General features: G+C 45.4%; 1 protein-coding gene and 1 long non-coding RNA gene across 5 annotated transcripts in view; one reads left to right on the top strand and one right to left on the bottom strand.

The window, feature by feature from the left end:
* Positions 1-20,059, top strand: part of RERE (arginine-glutamic acid dipeptide repeats) — a 384,373-nt gene that overhangs the window by 321,273 nt on the left and 43,041 nt on the right. For 3 of the 4 annotated variants that reach the window (XM_033115937.1, XM_033115938.1, XM_033115939.1), the window contains one exon: positions 8,409-8,489. In XM_033115937.1, coding sequence (XP_032971828.1) covers positions 8,409-8,489 — 81 coding nt within the window. Of the gene's footprint in view, positions 1-7,628; positions 7,691-8,408; positions 8,490-20,059 lie in introns of those variants that run through there. The other variant, XM_033115940.1, reaches the window with a different exon arrangement.
* On the bottom strand, positions 3,143-7,575 carry LOC117027802 (uncharacterized). Its single transcript, XR_004423967.1, has 3 exons — positions 7,171-7,575; positions 6,494-6,686; positions 3,143-5,363 (listed from the first exon to the last, which is right to left on the bottom strand). It is a non-coding gene; the product is annotated as an uncharacterized LOC117027802 (long non-coding RNA).

The following is a 20,059-nucleotide window of genomic DNA, read 5'->3' as shown; positions in this document are numbered from 1 at the left end:
TCCATGTAGGAAAGAGGCCAGCTCCCTCACTGCAGCTCCTAGTGGTGGAGAACTGAAGAAATCACTGTGGAGGCTTTATAGACGGTGGAAGGCCTGAATGCCCATCTTACAAGCGGCACGTGGAAGCCCTGAGGGGGCCAGTTACTGTACAAGGGATGAGTTTAGTGGCAGAGCCATGTGCTCTAAGCCAAGTTGTTTTGTGGAAAATTTTTAACGTGGATGTACAGCAGACAGTCTCTGACACATGCTTTTGCTTCAAAGAGCAAGTATTTTTATGTGTATATGTAAAATTTCCCGTTGAGGTTTTTTTTAAAAAAGAAATACTATACCCTTTAATTCCTCTGATACGAGTAGATACAAAATAATGTTTTCTGCAGCTAGTTTTCAAGTAATTAGTCCTATTTTGAAATCTCATTTGCTTCTTCACCCTTCCTGATTAGCTAGCTGTAGATTGGGGCAGGGAATTTATTTGCCTAAAGCTGTGTCTTTACCTGTAGAATAGGCCTAGTGACACCTCCCTTGGAGTGTGTTGAGGAGCCTGAGGAGGAGGTGGTCTCGGGCCCGTCAGTGGCCGTGTTGATGAGGTGGCGATGTCCTGAGACTATGGAAGATGTCACACTATGGAATAGAGAGAGCCAGTCTGAGCGAGGGGAGAAGTCAGAGCTGACGAGATGAGAATCCTCAGAAAAAATGTGGTTAGTATTTTAAATGGTCATCCTATTTGCTTTTTTAAAACTGTAACTAGTTTAATGAAACTGTTAACTAGAGTTGACCCTTGAACAACGCACGGGTTAGGGGCGCCACCCTCCTGCGCAGTTGAAAATCCGAGTGTAACTACTGTAGTTCTCCTGGCAGAAGCTCATGAGCTTAAAGTGTACGTGCAACATAGAGTCGGAAATCAGGAGCAACATCCTCGAAAGCTTGGAGATGCCCACCATGGCTGGCTGGCACGGCTCCTCCCAGACAGTGGTTCTGGTGCCATTTATGATGAGAAAGTGGTGCTTTTCTTAGGTCTCGCTTTAATTAATGTGTTAAATATTTAAACCAAAAACCAAATGATGATATACTTTTCAAAGCAGTGTCAACAGTATACCTCCAGCAGGAAATGTGTTTCAGGTATGGGGTGATGGGAACCCATAACAAACAGGACTGTATGGATGAAACACGATAGGTCCTCGTCTAGTGGTTGGTCAGTAAGAGCCATTGATGAACAGGCAGGCCTGTGCAATACAGATGTTTGGATGTAATACAGATGTTGTTCTGCTCGGCATCGGTATTCTCTTTCTTCACCTTACCCCTTCGTTAATGGAGGCCCACGGTTGGGACACATCTGCCATGTTACTCTGCCACTCTGCTCCTTCAGGAGAGCAGTGGACAGACTGCTCTCACTCTCTGCCTGGCCTATGGGCTTACACTTTGACATCTCTGTGGCAGGGGTCGGGGGGGTACTGTAGTTTGCTTACTTGGAGACATGCCTGCTCTACAGTCCTCTGAGAACCAGTAAGTTATTAACATAAAATTTTTGTGCAGAAAACAGGGCAGAGCAGGAGCCATTTTCACAGTAGGAATCATTTTAATACCTACAGTGTTTTCCAAACAGTTGTGTAAGAGGACTGAGTGGAAGTCGTCTTTCAGAAGTCCTGGTGAGTTTCTGACTGCGATGCACTAGTTAAAATTCACCAGAGGGAGATACTTTGGAAAGCTCCCGACCAGGGGTTAATGCAGGGTTCTCTTTCAGCCGTTTCTGTAGTACAGCCCCTCTTCCTGCCTTCCTCCTCTGCTGCACACTCAGGTCAGGTCCAGCACTGGAGGTGAGCCCTGTTGGGGGCTTCACGCGCAGACAAGGGAGAATAGCACACCTCATGCTTGGAAGGACTTACTCTCCCAGCCCAGCACTCTTCTGTGTGCTGTCTGATTTTATATTCAAAATGTTGTGTTTTTTTTGAAATAGGGCAGGTATTTTTTAGGCAATTTAAAAGATGAAGAAATTGAGGCAAGAATAAATTAAGTTACAAGGATTTAGCCTTCATTTGTTCGTATATAGATTTGGGGGAAACACTTAAAATCTTGAAATGCACACAGGTAACAGACGCCCATCACACCCCTGGCCCTCACCCTGTCCTTGACTCCATTCTTAGGCTTCACCCCATCCCGAGGCTCCCGATTGTTTACGTTTTGTCACCTTGACCCTCCCACCCTGGTCCTAGCATTTGGTGACTATGGTTAGTTTTTCCATCTGTAAAATGGGGGTATGAGTGGTCCCTGCCTCGGAAGACTGTTGTGATGCTTCCATGAGTCAGCGCATATACAGCCCTTACGTCATCAGTGCGTGCGTGACCTAGCTCTACTCAGTGTCCACCATCTGTAGGGTCGTATCGGGTGGTATCTTCTACGGTTCTCACGTCATGACATGGAACAATGAAGCTGCTTGCCCTCAACCTGCCCTGCCACCCTGAGGGTGGAGAGGGTTGGCACCTGGGGAGCTGCTGAGTTCATCATTGCTCGTGGGCAGAGCGTGGCTCGGGAGGCTCTGACATGGGGCGGGCCCAGCTCAGCAACAGCACAAGGAACTTTTGAACACATTACTTTGACATAAGAGAAAAAGCTATTGCATTTTGACCCAATTATGTTCGTTCCTATTCAGTATCTCCCGTTTCAAAAGTGGCTGTGTCTAAACAGCCGTGTCAAGATGTCCTTTATGGGACAGAGGAGCAGACTAGCTCGTAGGGCTTCTGAGTCTGAATCTAATATTCTGTCCATTCTACCAAAAATGAGGAAGAGAGCTTTCCGGAGTCTATTAAATCCCAGTTTAACAGTAACTCACTTTTTTAAAGCTAGGAGCGAAGTATGCTCTATTAGGAACTTACAGGTAGGTTAACTCCTGATGATGAAATGAAGTTTTAGCTCAATAGTGGAAAACTACAGCAATTTGTCTAAAAACTGAAGCATAATTATGTAACAGGTTCTAATGATCACTACAAGGCAAACATACTACAATGTAGCAATGTATCAGAATAACATGTTGTACACCTTAAATTTACACAATATTATATGTCAAAATACAGTTCACTGAATACAAACTGGAGCACAACCACAAACTAAGTTTGTAAGACAAAGCAAAGCACAATCTCCTCACCATAAATAAATTTATATTTATATTTGGATCTCATCTGGCTGTGGGGATTCAGAAATAGAAAAGGACTTGTTTTGTGCCCCCAAGGAACACATGGTGAAGTTGACTGAAAACAGCGCCAGAGAAACAGGTGCCAACACCCCCAAGACCCTCAGCTCGTGCACCTGAGCGCAGCCGGCTACAGGTCTGTGGAGCGTGAAAAAGCAGGACTGCTTACTTAGCACTAGGAGCAGTGACCCAGCCCAAGGTACCTACCGCCTTTTAAGGGAACACAGTCTGTTTTCTCCTTCACCCTGGGCATCCTAGCCTCCTAGTATCTGGACACCGTCAAGGACAGTGGAGCTAAGGGACATAGAAGTAATTCATGAGGCCTTGAATTTCAGCACTGGGAATGCTGGATTTCAGCTCCACTACTAGGAGGCTGAAGAAACAGACCGTGTCTATGAACTGTCATTTAAAAGCTTACAGGACAGGCACACCTCATTTTCTTGTGCTTCGCTTTGTTGCGTTTTTTACAAATCGAAGGCAAGACCCTCCAACAGCAAAAAGATTACTACTTGCTTATTACAATACTCGCTTTATTGCAGTAGCCTGGAACCAAATCCACAACATCTCTGAGGTCTGCCTATACCAGTCCATTTTTAAGTTGATAGTGTTAATTATTAAATTAAAGTCTTAAAAACGTCAAGGTCTTCATTTGAAGAGAGACAAATTAACAGAGAAAGGAGACTACAGCCTCAGAAACCTGTTCCACATATTGACCTATTCTAATCATTGACTGCTCTGAGTGGGTTGACTTTTTTCGGTTTTAAAGGCTACTCCATTTCTGGTAAACCACAAGGTAAAGGCTGGTCTCTGAGAAGCAGATGTTTTACCAGTTTTGAGGCCTTGTGGCTTTCCATAGGGAAGTAACAGTGCAGGCCACATGAAGCTTTTACTTCCTTTTTTTACAAAGTGGAGGCAATGGTGCTTTGCGCTTGATAGCATATAGTCAGTGAAATACATTGCCTGAAGTGGTCTGTGTTCACCACCAGATGTCCAATTCATATTTCTGGAAGCAGATAGTTTGAAATGTCTATGAGACATTCAAGCGAGTGTTCCCATGTGCTTGGGCCATAGATTTAGCCTTAGAAATGAGAATCTTGATTGATACTTAGAGCCAAGGGTGCAGTGGGAGATAGATTGGGAGGGAGTTTGGAGAACAGAAAGCCTAGAACAAAGCGTTGGGAAGACTCCAACATTTAGAAGTTGAATAGAGAGAGAATTAAGCCAGGTGATACGAGGAAAATCAGGAGCATTTGCTGTCATGGAGCCAAGAAAGTCAACTCTGTTATCAGAGTTCAAAATGGACCCTTTGACTTTTCACAGGCTATTTCCACTGTGACCGCCCCAGCCCAGGCCCTTGGGAGCTCCAACTGCCTCATTCTGTAGGGAGGCAAAGTGGTGTAAGACACAAGTCCTGTCTTTTCAGAGAATATGGACTCTTATCAGACTCATATCAGAACATGAGACCTTATACTTACACTCATAAACGCCAAATGAATGGGAGAGAATGGTCAGGGAAATCTCATTTTGGAGTGGGAGGAACGTATCTCATTTTGAACTTGGGTTTGATGTAAACTAGAGGCATTTTGGGTAGGCTGTAGAGAGTAGTAGAAGAGATACCCGAGTCTGGTGTCCACACAGTTGCAGCATGGGCCAGTGGCATTCCTGGGCATCTGGTTGGCAAGGCAGACAGGACAGGGTCCTTCCTGGAGGGCCTGGAATTCAGGGCTGAGGGATGTAAACACCAGCCTGAATAGGTCAGAGAGCCATTCGTAGGTAGGGGCTGAGAGCAGGATGGTATGGGACTCATGATGAAACCTCTGACTTTGAAAAATTCCTTGCAGAGACTTGTAAATGGCTGGGTGGGGGAGGTGCTTCCGAGGCTAGCTGGCAGGAAGGAGGGGTGAGGGCGTGGCCTGGGACCAGCACTGGAATGGGCAAGGAAGGAGGGTACTGAAAGCCTTTTCTTCGGAAGGATACTGAGGACTTGGTGATTTGACGTTGGGGCCAACAGATAATGGTACCAGGACCGAAAATCGTTAAGCTGGAGACTCCTGTCCATTTTACAGAGTGTGGCCATGCAGGGCATGGATTCTGGAGCCTGGGCTGGCATTCTGTCTTTGCTTCTGAGGAGTTGGGTGACCTTGGTCTGCTTACTGAACCACCTGTGCCTCAGCTTCCTCGTCTGTAAAATGGAGATGATAATAGTACTTATTTGTAGGTTTTGAGGATTTTGAATTCATACATGTGAAGCTCCTGGCGTATAGTAGGTACTTAATAACTGTTAGTTGAATGGATGATGTCCAGAGGATTCTGTCATAACAAGCAGAAGACTTGGGATCTGAACTCGTTTCCTCAGCTGCCCCCACATTACCCTGACGTTCCAGAGTCAGCCCTTCTCAGTTGCCACCTCCACCATGTTGGTCTCTCTCAGTGAACCTGTTGTGTGTCCTCTGGCATCAGGCCTATGTTCAGATGGCATGGTCCTGGCATTCCACCATCTGACTCACCTCAACTTCCCAGACTCTGTTCTCCTGGGACCCACTTCCCCTCTAGCTCTGTCTTTCATGGAGGGCCTTCCGACCACCCTACAGCTCTGCCAGGTGCCGTCTGCTCAGCCCCCTTGCTGCACTCCAGTACTTCAGGCTTGGCTGAATTAAGTCTCGGTTCTGTAATGACGTCACACACATTTATCTTACCTGCTAAAAATGAACCACAGTTTTAATAAAAGCGCATGGCTACTTTGAAATTCCTCCCGGTGTTAGGTGCTCAATGAATACTTAAATACTTAAAGAGTAGATGGTGAAGCATTCGTTATGATGGCTGAGGTTGGGCTTAGGCCCCCTTTCCTCTCACACCTGTGTTATCTCACCAGCCTCTTTAACTGGTCTCTGTATTGCAGCCAGTCTGTCCCTAATCCGTGCCTCGGCCACAGCCACACTGCCACTGGAGCAGTCCTTATCCAGTCTTTTCATGGACCGCTCTTGCCTAAACTTCTCTTGGGTCTGCAGTTAGGACCACATCGGCCCAAAAGGCACTCTGCAACCTGATTCTCTCTTGCCACTTCAGTCTTATCTGCTAGCACTCCTTTCTGCACACCCTGTCCCCTTTGCAGTTCCCAGAATGTTCTGTATGCCCTTCCTGGCAGACTCCTCTGCTGGACGCCCTGCTGGAGCCCACCTGGCGGGCTCCTGCTCTACCTTGTCACTTCCTCTAAGATACCAGCAGTGCAAGTTGCTTCCTTCTCTTAGCCCCACCTACCGCCCTTTGTTCCTCTGATGCTTTTCTAAAAGGCCCAGAGATTGATCTGTTTACCTGTCTGTCTTGGAGCTCCTTGAGGGCAGGGCAGCCTCATTCCTCCATTTCACTGGCGGAGATGTCTTACACGTAACCCCGGATGCGTGTATTTCAGAAGGACGATACTTTTGTCGAGTAACAGAGGTCACTCTTCTCCGGACTAGAGGAGAGCTTGCTTCTTTTCCGCGCCCTGGCAGACATCTCCTTTGAACTATACAAATCATATTGAAAACTGACAGTGATGAGTCATATCTTAGAAAGGGATGAAAACTGAAATTGCGGGGCCTCTAGGAATGGAGTAGGAGGCTGCAGATCAGCCTTGCAGGCCAAGCCTGGCTCATCCCTGAATTTGCCCGGCTGGTCTCAAACGCGGGGAGTGGGAGGGACTCTGCTGCGGGTGGGCAGGTGATTTATTGGCTGGGAAGCTTCCGCGGTGATTGAGTTGTGAAACGGCGCCCTGTGAGGTGCGGGCTAATGCCTGGGCCGTGCGGGAGCGGCCGCCCACAGTCTCGGGCCGGAAGGAACCGCGGGGGTCGTTGGGGCCAGCCCCCCATTTCGCAGCCGGGGGGTGGTGGATGCGCGGCCGTCGCGCTGGTGACTGCCCGCCGGGAGGGAGGGTGCACTGGAGACGGAGCGGCCTGGGAAGGGCCCCTAGTGCCCGCCCGGCCCCAGCCCCGCGGGCCCCCTCTGCTCACTCTCGCCGCGGTAGGAAGTTTCTGTGCTTTGCTGCCGGGATTGACTCCTGTTCGGAAGGAGGGAACCGACCTACCAGCGCCGGGTCTCGTGAGGCTCCCGCGTGAGCCCGGCAGAGCCCCGGGTGGGGGCCGGAGTGCGGGGCCGGCGGGCAGCGCGGCGATCCAGGCCGTCTTTTGCAGCCGCCCGCGGCCGCGCCGGGCTCAGAGCCCCGCGCTCCAGCCTCCTCCCCCGGTGGCAGCGGTGGCCCCAGCCCCGCGCCTCCCGCATCCTGCGCCCGCGCGGCCCCGCCGCGGTCACACGCCGAGCACCCCGGCCGCCTCCGCCCTGCGCTTTGTGGAGCCGGAGCCCGTCTGGAGCCCAGTGACAGGCGCGGCCTCTCGTCGCCCCAACCCTGAACCCTGAGTGCGCTCGGCGCTGGTCCGGCGTACCTGTGGCTGCCGGGCCGCCCGCGCCGACCCAGCCGGGAGGTGCCTCGGGGGTCGCCCACGCGGGACTAGGCTTCGAGCCCCGAGCCCCGAGGTAGGGGGGCCGGGGGAGCGGGAGCTGCCCCACTGGGGCGGGAAGGGACGGCCCGGGAGGAATGGGACAAAGTGAAAGTCTCCAGATTGCTAAGGAAATGGGGAGGGGGGCAGTGAGGGGGGCATCGGGAAGAAGGAAGGGGTGCCGATGGTTCTTTATTTGGTGCCTTGGAGTGGCTTTTAGTGGCAGAGATGGCGGGGGCAGGCCCCTGGGGTGCGGGCCCCCAGTGGGCTTCCGCAATGTCGCTGCCTTCCTGGCGAATTCCTCAGATGAACGAAAGGGCCTTTTAACCCTCTACGGTGCCCTTCTGGAGAAAAGTCTCCAGCGTTGGTTCTGTTCGTGCTTTCTGCTGGAAGCCTCATTCTCAGGTGGAAAGCAGTTGTGCTGTTTTACTGAAACGCGCGCGGAGCGGCGTATTTGTTTATACCTTCGTGGACCAGTGCGCAGACTGGTGGCACAGATTGCTTCTCAGCCTCAGACACAGGATGGCCCTTCCCTAAACCTGTGTGGGGTGTGGGATTGGGGTTCTGTTGAAGGCTGTCTGGGGGGCTGACCTGGCCCTGGGGCCCCGATCTGCTGCTGAAATACCCCCAGCCTAGTCACCATTCCCTGCTTAAGACTTTTTTGTGGTTCTGCTGATTGCAGATATCTTTGCTTTGCTGACATCCTGTTTTGTTTTCGTTTTTTACATCCCATTTGTTGTTTCTTTTTATCCCAGAAACGCTTCGTTAAGGGGCTCCGGCAGTACGGCAAGAACTTCTTCAGAATTAGAAAGGAGCTACTTCCCAATAAGGAAACAGTGAGTACAATCGGACTTTATGTAACTTGAGTTTTTTCCTCTTTGCTCCTGCTGCTTCTCCGCACTTGATCTTATGAAATGGTTTCCTTTAACCCTGTCCTGTGCTCAGACTCGCCCAGGCCTCTAGGAGCCTGTTCATTTCACTTCCTTCACTTTTTATTTGAGCTCGTGATTCTAGATAGTAAAGTGACAGATTATGTTTACCCACCCCCCCAAGAAAGTGAACTTCTGTTGTAAGAACAAAAAGGTCTTTGGCAACAGAAGAGAAGTTGGGGGGAGAGTGTGGGTTGTTGGGGAGTTAACATCTAATTTTAAATACAGTGGCTGAAATAGGAAATGTCATTTATCACTAGTTCGGATTTGGTTAATATGGCTTGTAACTCATATACTTTGAATTCTGTTGGGACTTTTTCTATATTTAATGTCGCTGTGTTTTGAAGAGTAGTTTTAACTCTTTAATTTTCCAGCCTTAAAAGATTGTACTTTTCATTTGATGGGTACACAAGGATTCTTATAGATTGCTTACCTGAGATTTTTAAAAATTCCTTTGATATTTCACAAAGTTGAGCGTCAGCTCTGTTGAGTACTCTTACTAAACTTGGGGTAAGAGGGTTTGCTGAGGAAACTTCAGAGTGAAATTATAGGAAGAGAATTTTAGCAAGGGATTCAGTTTCGTGTATCAGTTATGTCCTACAGGTGCTATTGGAGGAGGGTGGGAGAGTCCTCCTCTGGCCACTTCCCTGGGTCCATGGCTGAAGCAGCGTCCACTGACCAGACCAGCCAGCGGTGCTCTTCAGGACCGGGGTGGGGGAGAATATTTAGCCATTTTCTCCAGGAGTGAAAGGGGGGCAGAGGAAGGGGGACATGGGTGAAGAATATTCATTATAAAAGTAGGTGGGTGGTTCTGTTGTTTTTTCTAATTGGGTATTTATTGATTTCCTGTTACTCGGTTTTGATTCTTTTATTCTGGTTTGTATGTTGATGAACTGTTAAACCAAATATGGGCACTTCTTCTGTATAGTACCTTCACAGCGATAAGTCATAAGAAGGAAGACAGGTTCTGAGTTTTCAAGTATATCCTCCTATAAATCGGTGGTTTGCATCAATCAATCGTAATTAGATTACACTTTTAATATTTATTATACATCTGAATATGCTGTGAGATGGGTCATTTTGAGAATGTTAAAAAAGTGAAAATTTTTACAGACATTGAAATAAAATATATAATCAGTTGATAAAGCCAACTTGTTTTTTGCTCTTTCCAGAACAGATAGGAAAGGGATATTTACGTAATGTAGAACAGCGAAAGAAATACTTTTAAGTTTTCTGAGGATTTCAGTTATTTGAAATTTGATACATACTTTTAAAAACCAAAATGCCTTTACCCAACTGTCGGAATTTTGATTTGGCGAAATTTGAGTGAAAATGAGAGAAATCAGTGAGTAGATATGATCTGATGTGATGAACCAGATCATAACCTCTCCACTCAAGTTTCGGCTATCCCTGTGCTCTGCTAAAAGTTGGAAACTGAAGAATTGGGTATATTACTCAACAGTTAACAGCTGTTTTAAAAACTAAATTTATAATAGCAAAATTAAGCGTTAAATTCAAAATCTAGTGGCTGATATTTGGAAATACCAGTTTTATCTAGAGTTTTATCTCCCCAGTAGAAATGGATCTGAGTAACCTTTAACCTAGGTAAGGGTCTTTGAATCTGTTTGTCTTCTTGTTCTTGGTTATCCCTTATTCTCACTGATGATGTCAAACCCAGTAAGTAGCCTTTTCTCTCCCACAGTGAAGTTCGCAGTATACCAACCAACCTTTTGAGCTGGTTCTTTGCTCTATTCCAGACCCTCTTTCCTGAGACCCTTCCCCATCACTTCTCTGCCATCTCAGTTTCCAGTCACCTGGCTCCTTTCCTCACTTTTCATCTGGTACCCAGCAGTTTTCCTGTTTCCAACCTCTTCATCAGGGCAGGACCACCAGAGCTAATGGGAGAGTTGTTTGCAACACTGGGAAATTTATTATGGCCGACATGGCTAACTATTCCTAGTGTCCTGGTGTCTTTTGCATAGACTCGGAGGAGTTTGGTAGTAGGGTAAATCCGGAAGTCTTCTAATCAGCGGGGAGAGTCACTCCTGTTATATTTTCCTTAGTTATCAACAAAGGCAAGCTAATCATTCACAACTCATAGGGAAGGGAGGGCAAAGGTTATTTTTCACTTTTGCTGCAGAAGATGGGGAAACATACAGGCACCAGCATTCTTGGTTGAACACTTCTTTGGTGGAAGTCTTCATATGCTCATGCCTCTTTTTATAGCAAATCCTTAGATACATTCCGCATTCTCTTCTATTTACCAGAATTATTAACTCATTTCTTTGCTATTCTCAACTGACTTGAAACTTCAGAAGGGTGTAAGCATCCAAGAGACACGCCTGATTGGGCATGGACGGAGGGTCAGCAGACCTGTGTTCTATTCTTGGCCCTCCCCCTAACACTGGTACTTGATGATCTCAGAACTGTGCAGCCTGCTTTGAGCTGTTCGCTGGGGAGTTAGGTCAGATCCTGACTGGGACTGGGAAATTATCTTCTCCAAAACGGTGTTCCTTGGCATGAGAATTTATAGGTGCTACAGACAGTCTTTGTAAGATGTTTGCACATCTTTGGCTGTCGCTGTGCCTGGAGCAAAATGATGCTTCCTGTCTCTTCTGCCACTCACCTGCTATGGGGCCTTGGGCAGATTGTTCTACCCCCCCTTTCATTGTCCTTTCATGTCTGTGTCTGTAAAATGGGGTGATCCTCTTTCCCCTTAAAATAGTTTTGAGAGTTTAAATGAGATAATGTCTATAAAGAGCACATAAAAACACTAGATAATGATTGTTCTTCCCATCTACCCCACTTGCCACATAGAGTAGCTAAATGCTATGAAAATACAGAAGTATTTTCCACTTGTGAACAAATTGAACCTCTATAAAAAGAAATCACCTCTTTTAGTAATCTGTCTTGCCAAAAATACCTTTAATTGAAAAACTGGGTGTAGAACGGTGCCTAGTCTAAGGGGGGTGTATTTTCTTGGTCTTGAAGCTTTGTTGAGGAGACTTCCATTCTTACCAGTTCATTCAGTACAGTTATGCACACAAGGGTTCCTGGTGGGCATGGACATAAACAGCTTTCCTAGCTCTTTTGGTTTCTGGTGTTTGTTAAACAGGAGCTAAATCTGGCTTTTCTCTGAACGCTGCTGCCCACTGAAGTGGGAATAGTGGCTGTGATTGTGGAAAACCAACTGTTTATAGAGGTTTAGTTGAGTGGGTATTACATGTTAACCTTATGGTACCCAAGAGAATACCTGCAAGTAAAATATTTTAGTATCAAGCTTGTGCAGATATCCTGTGGTTTATTTACTATCTTTCTCTATAACCATTTGCCTCTGTCAGTGTGCTTATAAGATGTATAACTAGTAGTAAATTACAGTAAGGAATCTTTGCCGGGCATCTCAGATTCCCCTTGGCTATGTACTTCTCTTTCCAGACAGTGTTTGGCCTAAACCACATCAGAGTCTTGGATGTGAGTACATTTGTGTAAATCAAAGTGAGTGCCCCATAGCTGAGATTCTGAGAAGATGACCCGGACCAGGCCTCCTGGGTTCTGCTTTAAGCACTTCTGGGTACTCTTTGGGCTGATGAGTTACGTGACCTTTGATGCTAGCAGGCAATGCCTGAAAACATAGGAGACCAAAGAGAGTTGAATCTTAATTAGCAGGAGGGGAACCCATGTTATGAATAATATGAAATCATGGGCATTCCAGAAATAGTTTATTGTTTGATTTTTACACACATTGCAGTTTTCTTCAAAATCATGAGATGATTGCTCAGGTGACAGTGACATATATCTTCTTTCGCGCTGAGATCATGTTTATGTTGTTTGAGCCAAAGACGTTCTGTATCTGACACCTGGATGATTGTCCCTTGAATCCTGGCTGGCCTTTGTGTATGACCCTGTCTGCTGTAGCTCAGACAAATTTAGCCACATTGGCTCATAGACCGGGAGCACTTACTCAGTGACGTGTCTCAGATGCAAATAGTGTTAGAAGACAATTTGATCTGCTCCAAGTTGGTAGAGAGAAGAGGTGCCCCCAAAGTTGTGGTTAGCCGCTGGAGGGAGAAGGTGAAAAGGCGTGTGTGCACCCTTAGCTATCTTTCTCATCTTCGTGCTTTTATTTTTGAGCACCTCGTCCAATAGAAATAAAGCTCATGTTATTTGTAAATCCAGTTTCTGGTCCATTAGTATTTGCTATACTAGAAATTCCTTTTCACCCACTGAGCACTGTTATGAGTGGGGTGAGGAAAAAGCAAGGTGCCATCTGTGCCCCACAGGGAGCCGGCATTACAGCAGGGAAGAGGCACCATTTGCGTGGCTGCCGTGTTTGGCAGGACGTGCGCAGTGCCCTGGGTCAGGCCCCTCAGAGTGAGCACGGGCTGAGGGATTCTTGAAGGCTCTTTGGAGGGTGTGGTGTTTGAACTGAATTTTGAAGGAAGGATATGGTTTTTGACAGGCGGTGGTTGGGAGGGAGGAGGAAAAGTGACCTTCCAACTGTAGGAAATACCATGAGCAGAGGCATGGAGGCAGGAAATTGCAGACCGTGCCAGCGCGTACATTAGTGTGGCTGGAGAAAAGGCCGCCCGGCTGATGGAGGAGGACTTGGGCCAAAATGATGGCTTGGAGGTAGATTTTGGGGGACCTTGCACACTCTCCAAAGAGTGTGTTTGGGGACCCCTGACAGTCCAAGAGAAGTGAGAGCTTGCGTACTGACACCACAGGGCGCACCAACACGATAGAGACCAGAGAGGAGGTTCTCAGAACAATTCAGTCTTGTGGTAAAACTGAAAATGGGAGTTAAAAGGACTTATGGACATGGAAGTCTGCCTTCTATCTTGATTTTTTTCTATTGAAAATATGTCACTTTTTTTGAATGGGGTGAGTTTGATGTTTAGGGGTTTTTTTTTTTCTAACTTTGGGTGATAGGATGAAAAGTATTAGAGATTTAAGTTTTTCATTTGAGAAATAACATGAAAATCAGCCGCTCCTCTCAGCCACATTTTTGGGAGTGAATTCTATTAAATATGTACATAGCTACTGAATATGAATTGTCCATTTCTTCGGGCAAAATATCTTTCGCATAGAGCATATGCCCCCCCAGCAAAGAGTAACTACTGTTGAAAAAGGACTTTAGGACTACGTAATCAAGATTCTGTTAATATTAAGAGGTTGAAAAGGACTCTAACATTCAATTTGAGCGTTCAGCATGAAGTTTTATTTAACTTCGGATTATAACCTTAGAGAAACAATTTTCTAGCTTCATTAGTGCTCGGTTTCCTGTTACATACCAAAGCGTGGACTTCCTGAGTGGGCTGACACCATTGGGGACACAAATGTGTCCTGGCCATGTAACAGTGCTTTAGAAGGTCCCTGGGTTTAAAGGAGAGGCCTCTATTGCACATGCCACGTGTGTCCTCCCAACTCTCAGTGTGGTCCTCAGGCCGCAGTGTCACGCCACCTGGAGCTTGTTAAAAACTTGGGAGCGGCCGATTGGCTCTGTTGGTTAGAGTGAGGTGCTGAAAACACCCAAGTTGCTGGTTCAATCCCCACATGGGCCACTGTGAGCTGCGTCCTCCTCAAATAAATAAATAAATAAAATGGGAATAAAAAATATATAAATAAATCAAACTGAGACTCCTGGCTGGGCGCCCTCTGTTCCTTTGGAGCCAGAATCTGCATTCTAATAAGCTCCCCAGGTGATTTGAATGCACAGTAAAGTTGAGGAAGCTTTGCTGGTTTCCATAGCGCAGGCTGGCAGAATCCTGAGCCTCTGTGTCACATGCAGTCTTAAAATACGGTGTTTTTATTCCGTTGAAGTTGTAAATTGTTTCACTATTAGGACTTGATTTTGATTTTCAAGTTAGTACAAAGTATCTTAGACATATAAAGTCTTATTTTCATTATCAGTAATAGAATTTCTTAATACGGCTTCCCTCTTTTCATCTCCCATTTTTTTCCTAGAAACACAATTGGAACTCCTGTCATATTTCATATAAAAACTGTTGTCTTTCTCTTTACCTTGTGACATGCAGTCACAGTATGTGAGTCAGGCTAGGCTAGACCCCCCTGTTTGTCTCTAATAGAAACCTTTTTATTTGAAAGGATGGCCTCTTGTTAATACAAGGTTTATGTATTTAATATTACAGTGTTTTCAGGTGTTACTTTCTTTGACTGGCACACCTTATATATGAATAAGAAATATATTAACAAATACTATGAGAGGTTGGCAAGATTGGGTAAAATGATAGACATTGAAGTGCCATACCTTTTCTCTTAATAACTTGTCCTGGAGTAGATGCAGATAGAGTTGGAATTTCCCAAGCAAGGCAGAAGTGCTTAGAGAGACACAGGCACTGCGCCTTGGCAGCAAGTACTGTGGTCCTGTAGTTACTCCAATGCAAGGGGCTTGTTCCCATTAAACTGAAGCAGAGGCTTGAATCTATTCATTCTGATAGTCCAACTATATGGATATTTGACTGGGCAGTGGTCCAGTTCTGACTGGGGTAATTAAGAGAGATTGGCTGATTCCCTTGTGTAAGTAAAGCAGTTAAGAAATTTACATGTAAGAAACCTTTGGTGCTGCTGTTGGGGGAAAAAAGAAGTCTGAACAAATGAGGTGACTTTTTAAAGCCAGGACCTTGTGTATTTGCTGCTCTCAGTGTAAACGTCTCGGGCCTGTCTCTGGCTTTATCCTGCGTAGTAGAAGAACTGGTGGGGGTGGCATGAGAGTGCTCGATTGTGTGCTGTGTGTTGTAGAAACCACGCTTAAATGGAATCTGCTTTGGGCTTCTGAAGTGTTACATTGGACACAGCGTGGCTTATCAGGGTCAGTTACTGATTTGCTGTTGGTATTTGCTAATCCATGTTTCTTGTGATCTGGCTGGATCTTGGTTACCTGGTGACTTTTAGATGGAGACGTTTATGACTTTTAAGACAAAATAAACTCACCCATTTTATTAACTAGTAAAACAAATGGATGGTTTGAAATAATCTTTAAACAGACATCTAAGTATTGATTATTGTGATCACGTTCAATGAGTTTATCTATTCGGAGCTCATATTTTATATTGTAAATAAATATTTTTTTAGCCTTAATAAAATCTGTGAACTTAAACTAACTTTGAACATCCAGTTTGCTTGATGTTTTAAAAAATATATCTAGTCCGCTCAAAGCTGGCATTAAAAATAAGTTTCAAAATGAATCTGAAATCATAATTCTTGCATAATTGGTTCATTTTAATCTTATTTGAAGTTATGCCCTTGAGTGATACTTAGAAAATAGAGTAAAAATTAATTGTATTGTTCTGAAAAGAAAAAAGAAACATTCACCTCAGTCTTAATTCACAGCTGCTTACTCGTGGTGACAAGGCACCCCCACCCATAAACATTTTTTTTCTCTTGTATGTAATTTGAAAACTATTTGTATTATGAAAATAGGAAAAGCAAGCAAGAGAAACCTGTCTTGGGACAGAATTGCATTGAGCTAAGTTTCTTTTTTGAGGTGTTTAATTTTGAAATTGTTTCAGTATTAATGGCCTTCATTCTATTTTCCACTTTGGAAATATGGTTCTTTGGTCCAGTGTCTTCAATCCTCTTCTGAATCCCCTAGGTTGTGGCATCACTGTTCCCAGGACTTGGCCTGACTTGGCCTTCTGGGCGTCTAAATGGTAATCACAGTTAGCAAAGTTGGGAGTGTTTTGAGAACTGTTTTGGGGAACCCTCTGTAGCCAAGGCTTCTGCTCTCTGAGGGGTGTCTGAGCTGCCTGAAAGGGTACACCCTCGTGGAGCTCACAGGCTAGTGAAGAAGTGGGCAGGGCCTAGTTTTCCGGAAGGTGCCTGAGTTAGTCTGGGACAAGGCAGAGCTCAGCTGAGAGGTCCTGCTGGGGCCACACCGGCTGGGAAGCCCCATGAGCCCTTTCCTCTAAGGACCGGGCCATTATACCAAGTGCCCGGCTCCTCTCAGCAGAATTGTGTTTCATTCTGCCCTTTAAGAAATAATATTTATTTTATTTTAGTCTTGGACTTTTACCCCCATGTATTTTTACTTTGCACACATACATGCATGTGTGTATTTATATAGAACGTAAGGACTTCTGGGAAGGAACCTCATTTTAACAGCTATTTATGTCACCTTTAGTGCCCTATAACAGGCCCTTAATATTTGTTAAAAATGAAAATGTGTGTGTGTGTGTGTTCACACGTGTAAATGAAGGATAGAAATACATTGTAACCATAGATATATATGGTCCTAAAAGATTAAAATTCCTCAGTGTTTAAGGAAAAGTTTTCCTCTTTTGTTTGTCGTGTTTTCATGATCTGCTTTGATGCTGTTTTAAAGACCTATTGAAACTTGGCCATCCCAGGCCTTAGACTGTTTGTTCAGTGAACAGAAAATCCTTGTTAACTCTAGTGTCCCAAGATATTATAGTAAGACTAGGCCTTGGGGTTCGCTGTGCCCCATTGGACGTTCCTGTTCTGTTTATCGTGGGCAGTAAGTCACCTCTACTGTTTGCACAGCAGTTCTGTTTTCTAGATTATTTATAAGATTGAAACCCTTTGTTTATTTTTCTCACCAGGTTTATTGAGCAAGTCAAGAATAAAATATTGTCTTAAGCACTAGAGTAAGCCATTAGCCAATTGCAGCTTGGCTTCAAAACAGTCGTGTGTGTGTGTGTGTGTGTGTGTGTGTGTGTGTACACGTGTACTAGAGGTGAGAGCCAAGGGAGGTTGGAAGAGGTTCCATGTTGCCAGATTCTGCAGCTTTGCAAGGTTCCTGTGACTGTTTATGGATTTTTTTCCCTTTTAGTCAGTCAGTGAGTCACCATCATATGCCATTTTATTATCTTGAAAACAGTCTGGAATTTTTATCCTGTGTTCTTTGCTATATGAGTGAAACACCACTGAAAATGTTCTGAACAATATTAAGTTAAAGGGTTTTTTTCCCTATGGTGCTTTGCTTATGTATTTTCAGCTGCAGCTGTTATCTCTTTGTTCCCATGTGCAGGAGTTGGATTTTTCTTGAGTTTGGCAAGAAGCTGTGACTTTTGTGTGCTTCTGTTAGAGCGCTGGAGCCACACAGGTCCAGCACCTCTGGGATTTGGTGATTATTGATTCAGGCAGACTCCTCCCAAGATCAGAACTTGCTTCTCCTTCCCACAAATGCTCTGTTTTGGAAATGTGCTAAAGAGGTACACTGAATCAGGTCAGGTTTGTGGCCTTAAGTTGTCAAGGGAGGTGTTTAAGCTTTGGAGGAAAAGTTTGGAATTTGTGGAAAAATTACATTCTAAAGGAAACAGGCCCAGTAACTCTGTATACCTGGCCTGCTTCAGCAGAGTTAATTGGCAGCAGGTGAACTGGACAAACTCTAGATGTTCTGGAAAATATGGGATTAAAAAAAACTTTAAAAATAAATCTCAAAATTTACTCTGTCCTGTGGACTGAATTTACTTATCAAAACTTGAAGCCCTTATTTCTTTTGACCATGTTAAGTCTATCCGGTGGTCTGGATGCTTCTCTGTACTTATTATGTCTCCCAGCTGATGAGGCAGAACAGTACAGTTACAGGATAGACTGTTTCTTATATAGTCATTATGTATTTATATTAAAATGTGCACGTTTACAATTAAGTGTATGTATCCATTTGTCCTATCTGTCTTAGACTCCTACTAATCACACTATTTTCTTTTGTACTATGTTCTGCTCTACTAATTTCCCAAATGCTAAGTAAGTGCCTTATCAGGCATGTCTATAAATACTTATATGTGTTATCAATTTTTCTAGAAATCAGTGACTTAGGGTGTTTAGACAGTGTGAATGTAAAAACTTTATGGTTTACTCCTAATATGAGTCGTTCAGCAAGCGCTTAGGGAGTTCATTGAGCATGATGAGACGAGGTTCTGCTCCCTGGGGATCTTGCCCACAGGTTACCCCAGGCTGACTTGGCATGAACCCAAGAGCTGACCTGCATGGCGTGGACATTCAGTGGTCTTGGGAGTCGGAGGGGCTGAGGGAATTGTATTTATCCTGGAAGGTGTGCAGTTAGGGCTGGAAGCTGTTTGAAGGATGGGTGTTTTAAAATGTTAAAGCTTGCCTGAAATACCTTGCCAAAGAAAGTCCTTGCGGTATCCTTGTTGTCTCCTGAGGAATTTCCCAATCCTTGGATCCCTCTCCAGCATTCCTACAGACTGGCTGCCCTGCTATTCCCAGGAACCTGCTAGCATTGAACCCATTAAATGCGACTGGTGGTTTTGGACGCTTCCATTGTTTGAAATGTCTTCCTTTTATTAAGCTAGAGTCTGAGTCACTTCACCTCCCATACATTGGTCACGCCCCTTTATGACAGAAAATTACTGCCATGACCGTCCCTTGCAGAGGCTCTTCACGTGGGGCAGGGTACCTGGGCTTCTGGCTCCAGGCTGTCCACGCATGCTTCTGCATCCCACACCACCCACCCATTCTGGATGAGCTCCCGAGGACCGTCGTCGTCTGACTCTCAGCAGTGTCGAGCAGCCAGGCTGCACCTGTCCCTTGCCCTGCCCCTCTTCCTCCACACAGCAGGCAGGCATGTCTGTTAATTCAGTGCGTGCTTCCTAATGTAACACAAAGTCATGCTATGTTTTAATTCTACTGAGCTTAACACATCTGAAGGTTCACATTTTTAACCTACTTCTCATTTCCTACAGTGAGAAAGTGTTACTATTAGGATTTAGTAAAAGACGTTACCTGATACAGCATTGCAGACTCACACACCCGTCAGTCAGGCCATTGTAACACCTGGGGGGGACCAGTGCCGAACCCACAGCATGACGATGCCTGCGACAGTGGGCTCCTTCCTCGTGGGCTAGACTGTGAGCTCCAGACAGTGCCCCAGACTCTCCCCAGGACCTTGTCAGTGCTGATAATCTTGGCATTAAATCAGTCCCTCGGCCATTCCTACATGGTAGACTATGGGTACAGATTAAGATAGCAGACATATGCCTTCATCTCTCCTGCTTTTGTTTCAACCAGCTGTTGAAAGCAAGCTTGAAGACAGGGTTCCCCCACTCCCCCAAACAAAACGTCTGGGAACGGGCTGTTCAGGGACTAAACAAGGAACCCTGGATTTTAAGGTATGAAAGTATTGCTCTGGGGTTTGCTGTCAGTTTTCCAAATTGGATTTTCTGCCTTTCACCGAGCTTTTCCCTCCTTAGATCCCTCCCGCCTCTTTCCAGATTGCTGGGGAGAGTACCCCAAAACTGCCTCAGCGTCAGTGTATCCTGACCCAAGTGTCGCAGTCCCGCATATCTCCCTGCGGCCTCCCCTACAGTTTAATCCCAACGAGTAGATAGTCTAGCATTTCATTCTGGATTTTCAGCATTTACATCGGATGTTTACTATTACTGGATAACACAAGAGCAAGGTCCAAAGGTCCTTAACTCCGCTTCTCTGCCATTTTCTGGGATAAACACAAATCCTTAGCTATCTGTGGACCGCTT

The sequence above is a fragment of the Rhinolophus ferrumequinum genome, chromosome 9 (assembly GCF_004115265.2).
Source record: "Rhinolophus ferrumequinum isolate MPI-CBG mRhiFer1 chromosome 9, mRhiFer1_v1.p, whole genome shotgun sequence".
Lineage (NCBI taxonomy): Eukaryota > Metazoa > Chordata > Mammalia > Chiroptera > Rhinolophidae > Rhinolophus > Rhinolophus ferrumequinum.
The sequence above is the reverse complement of the archived record's forward strand: the minus strand, read 5'-3'. Positions and strand labels throughout refer to the sequence as shown.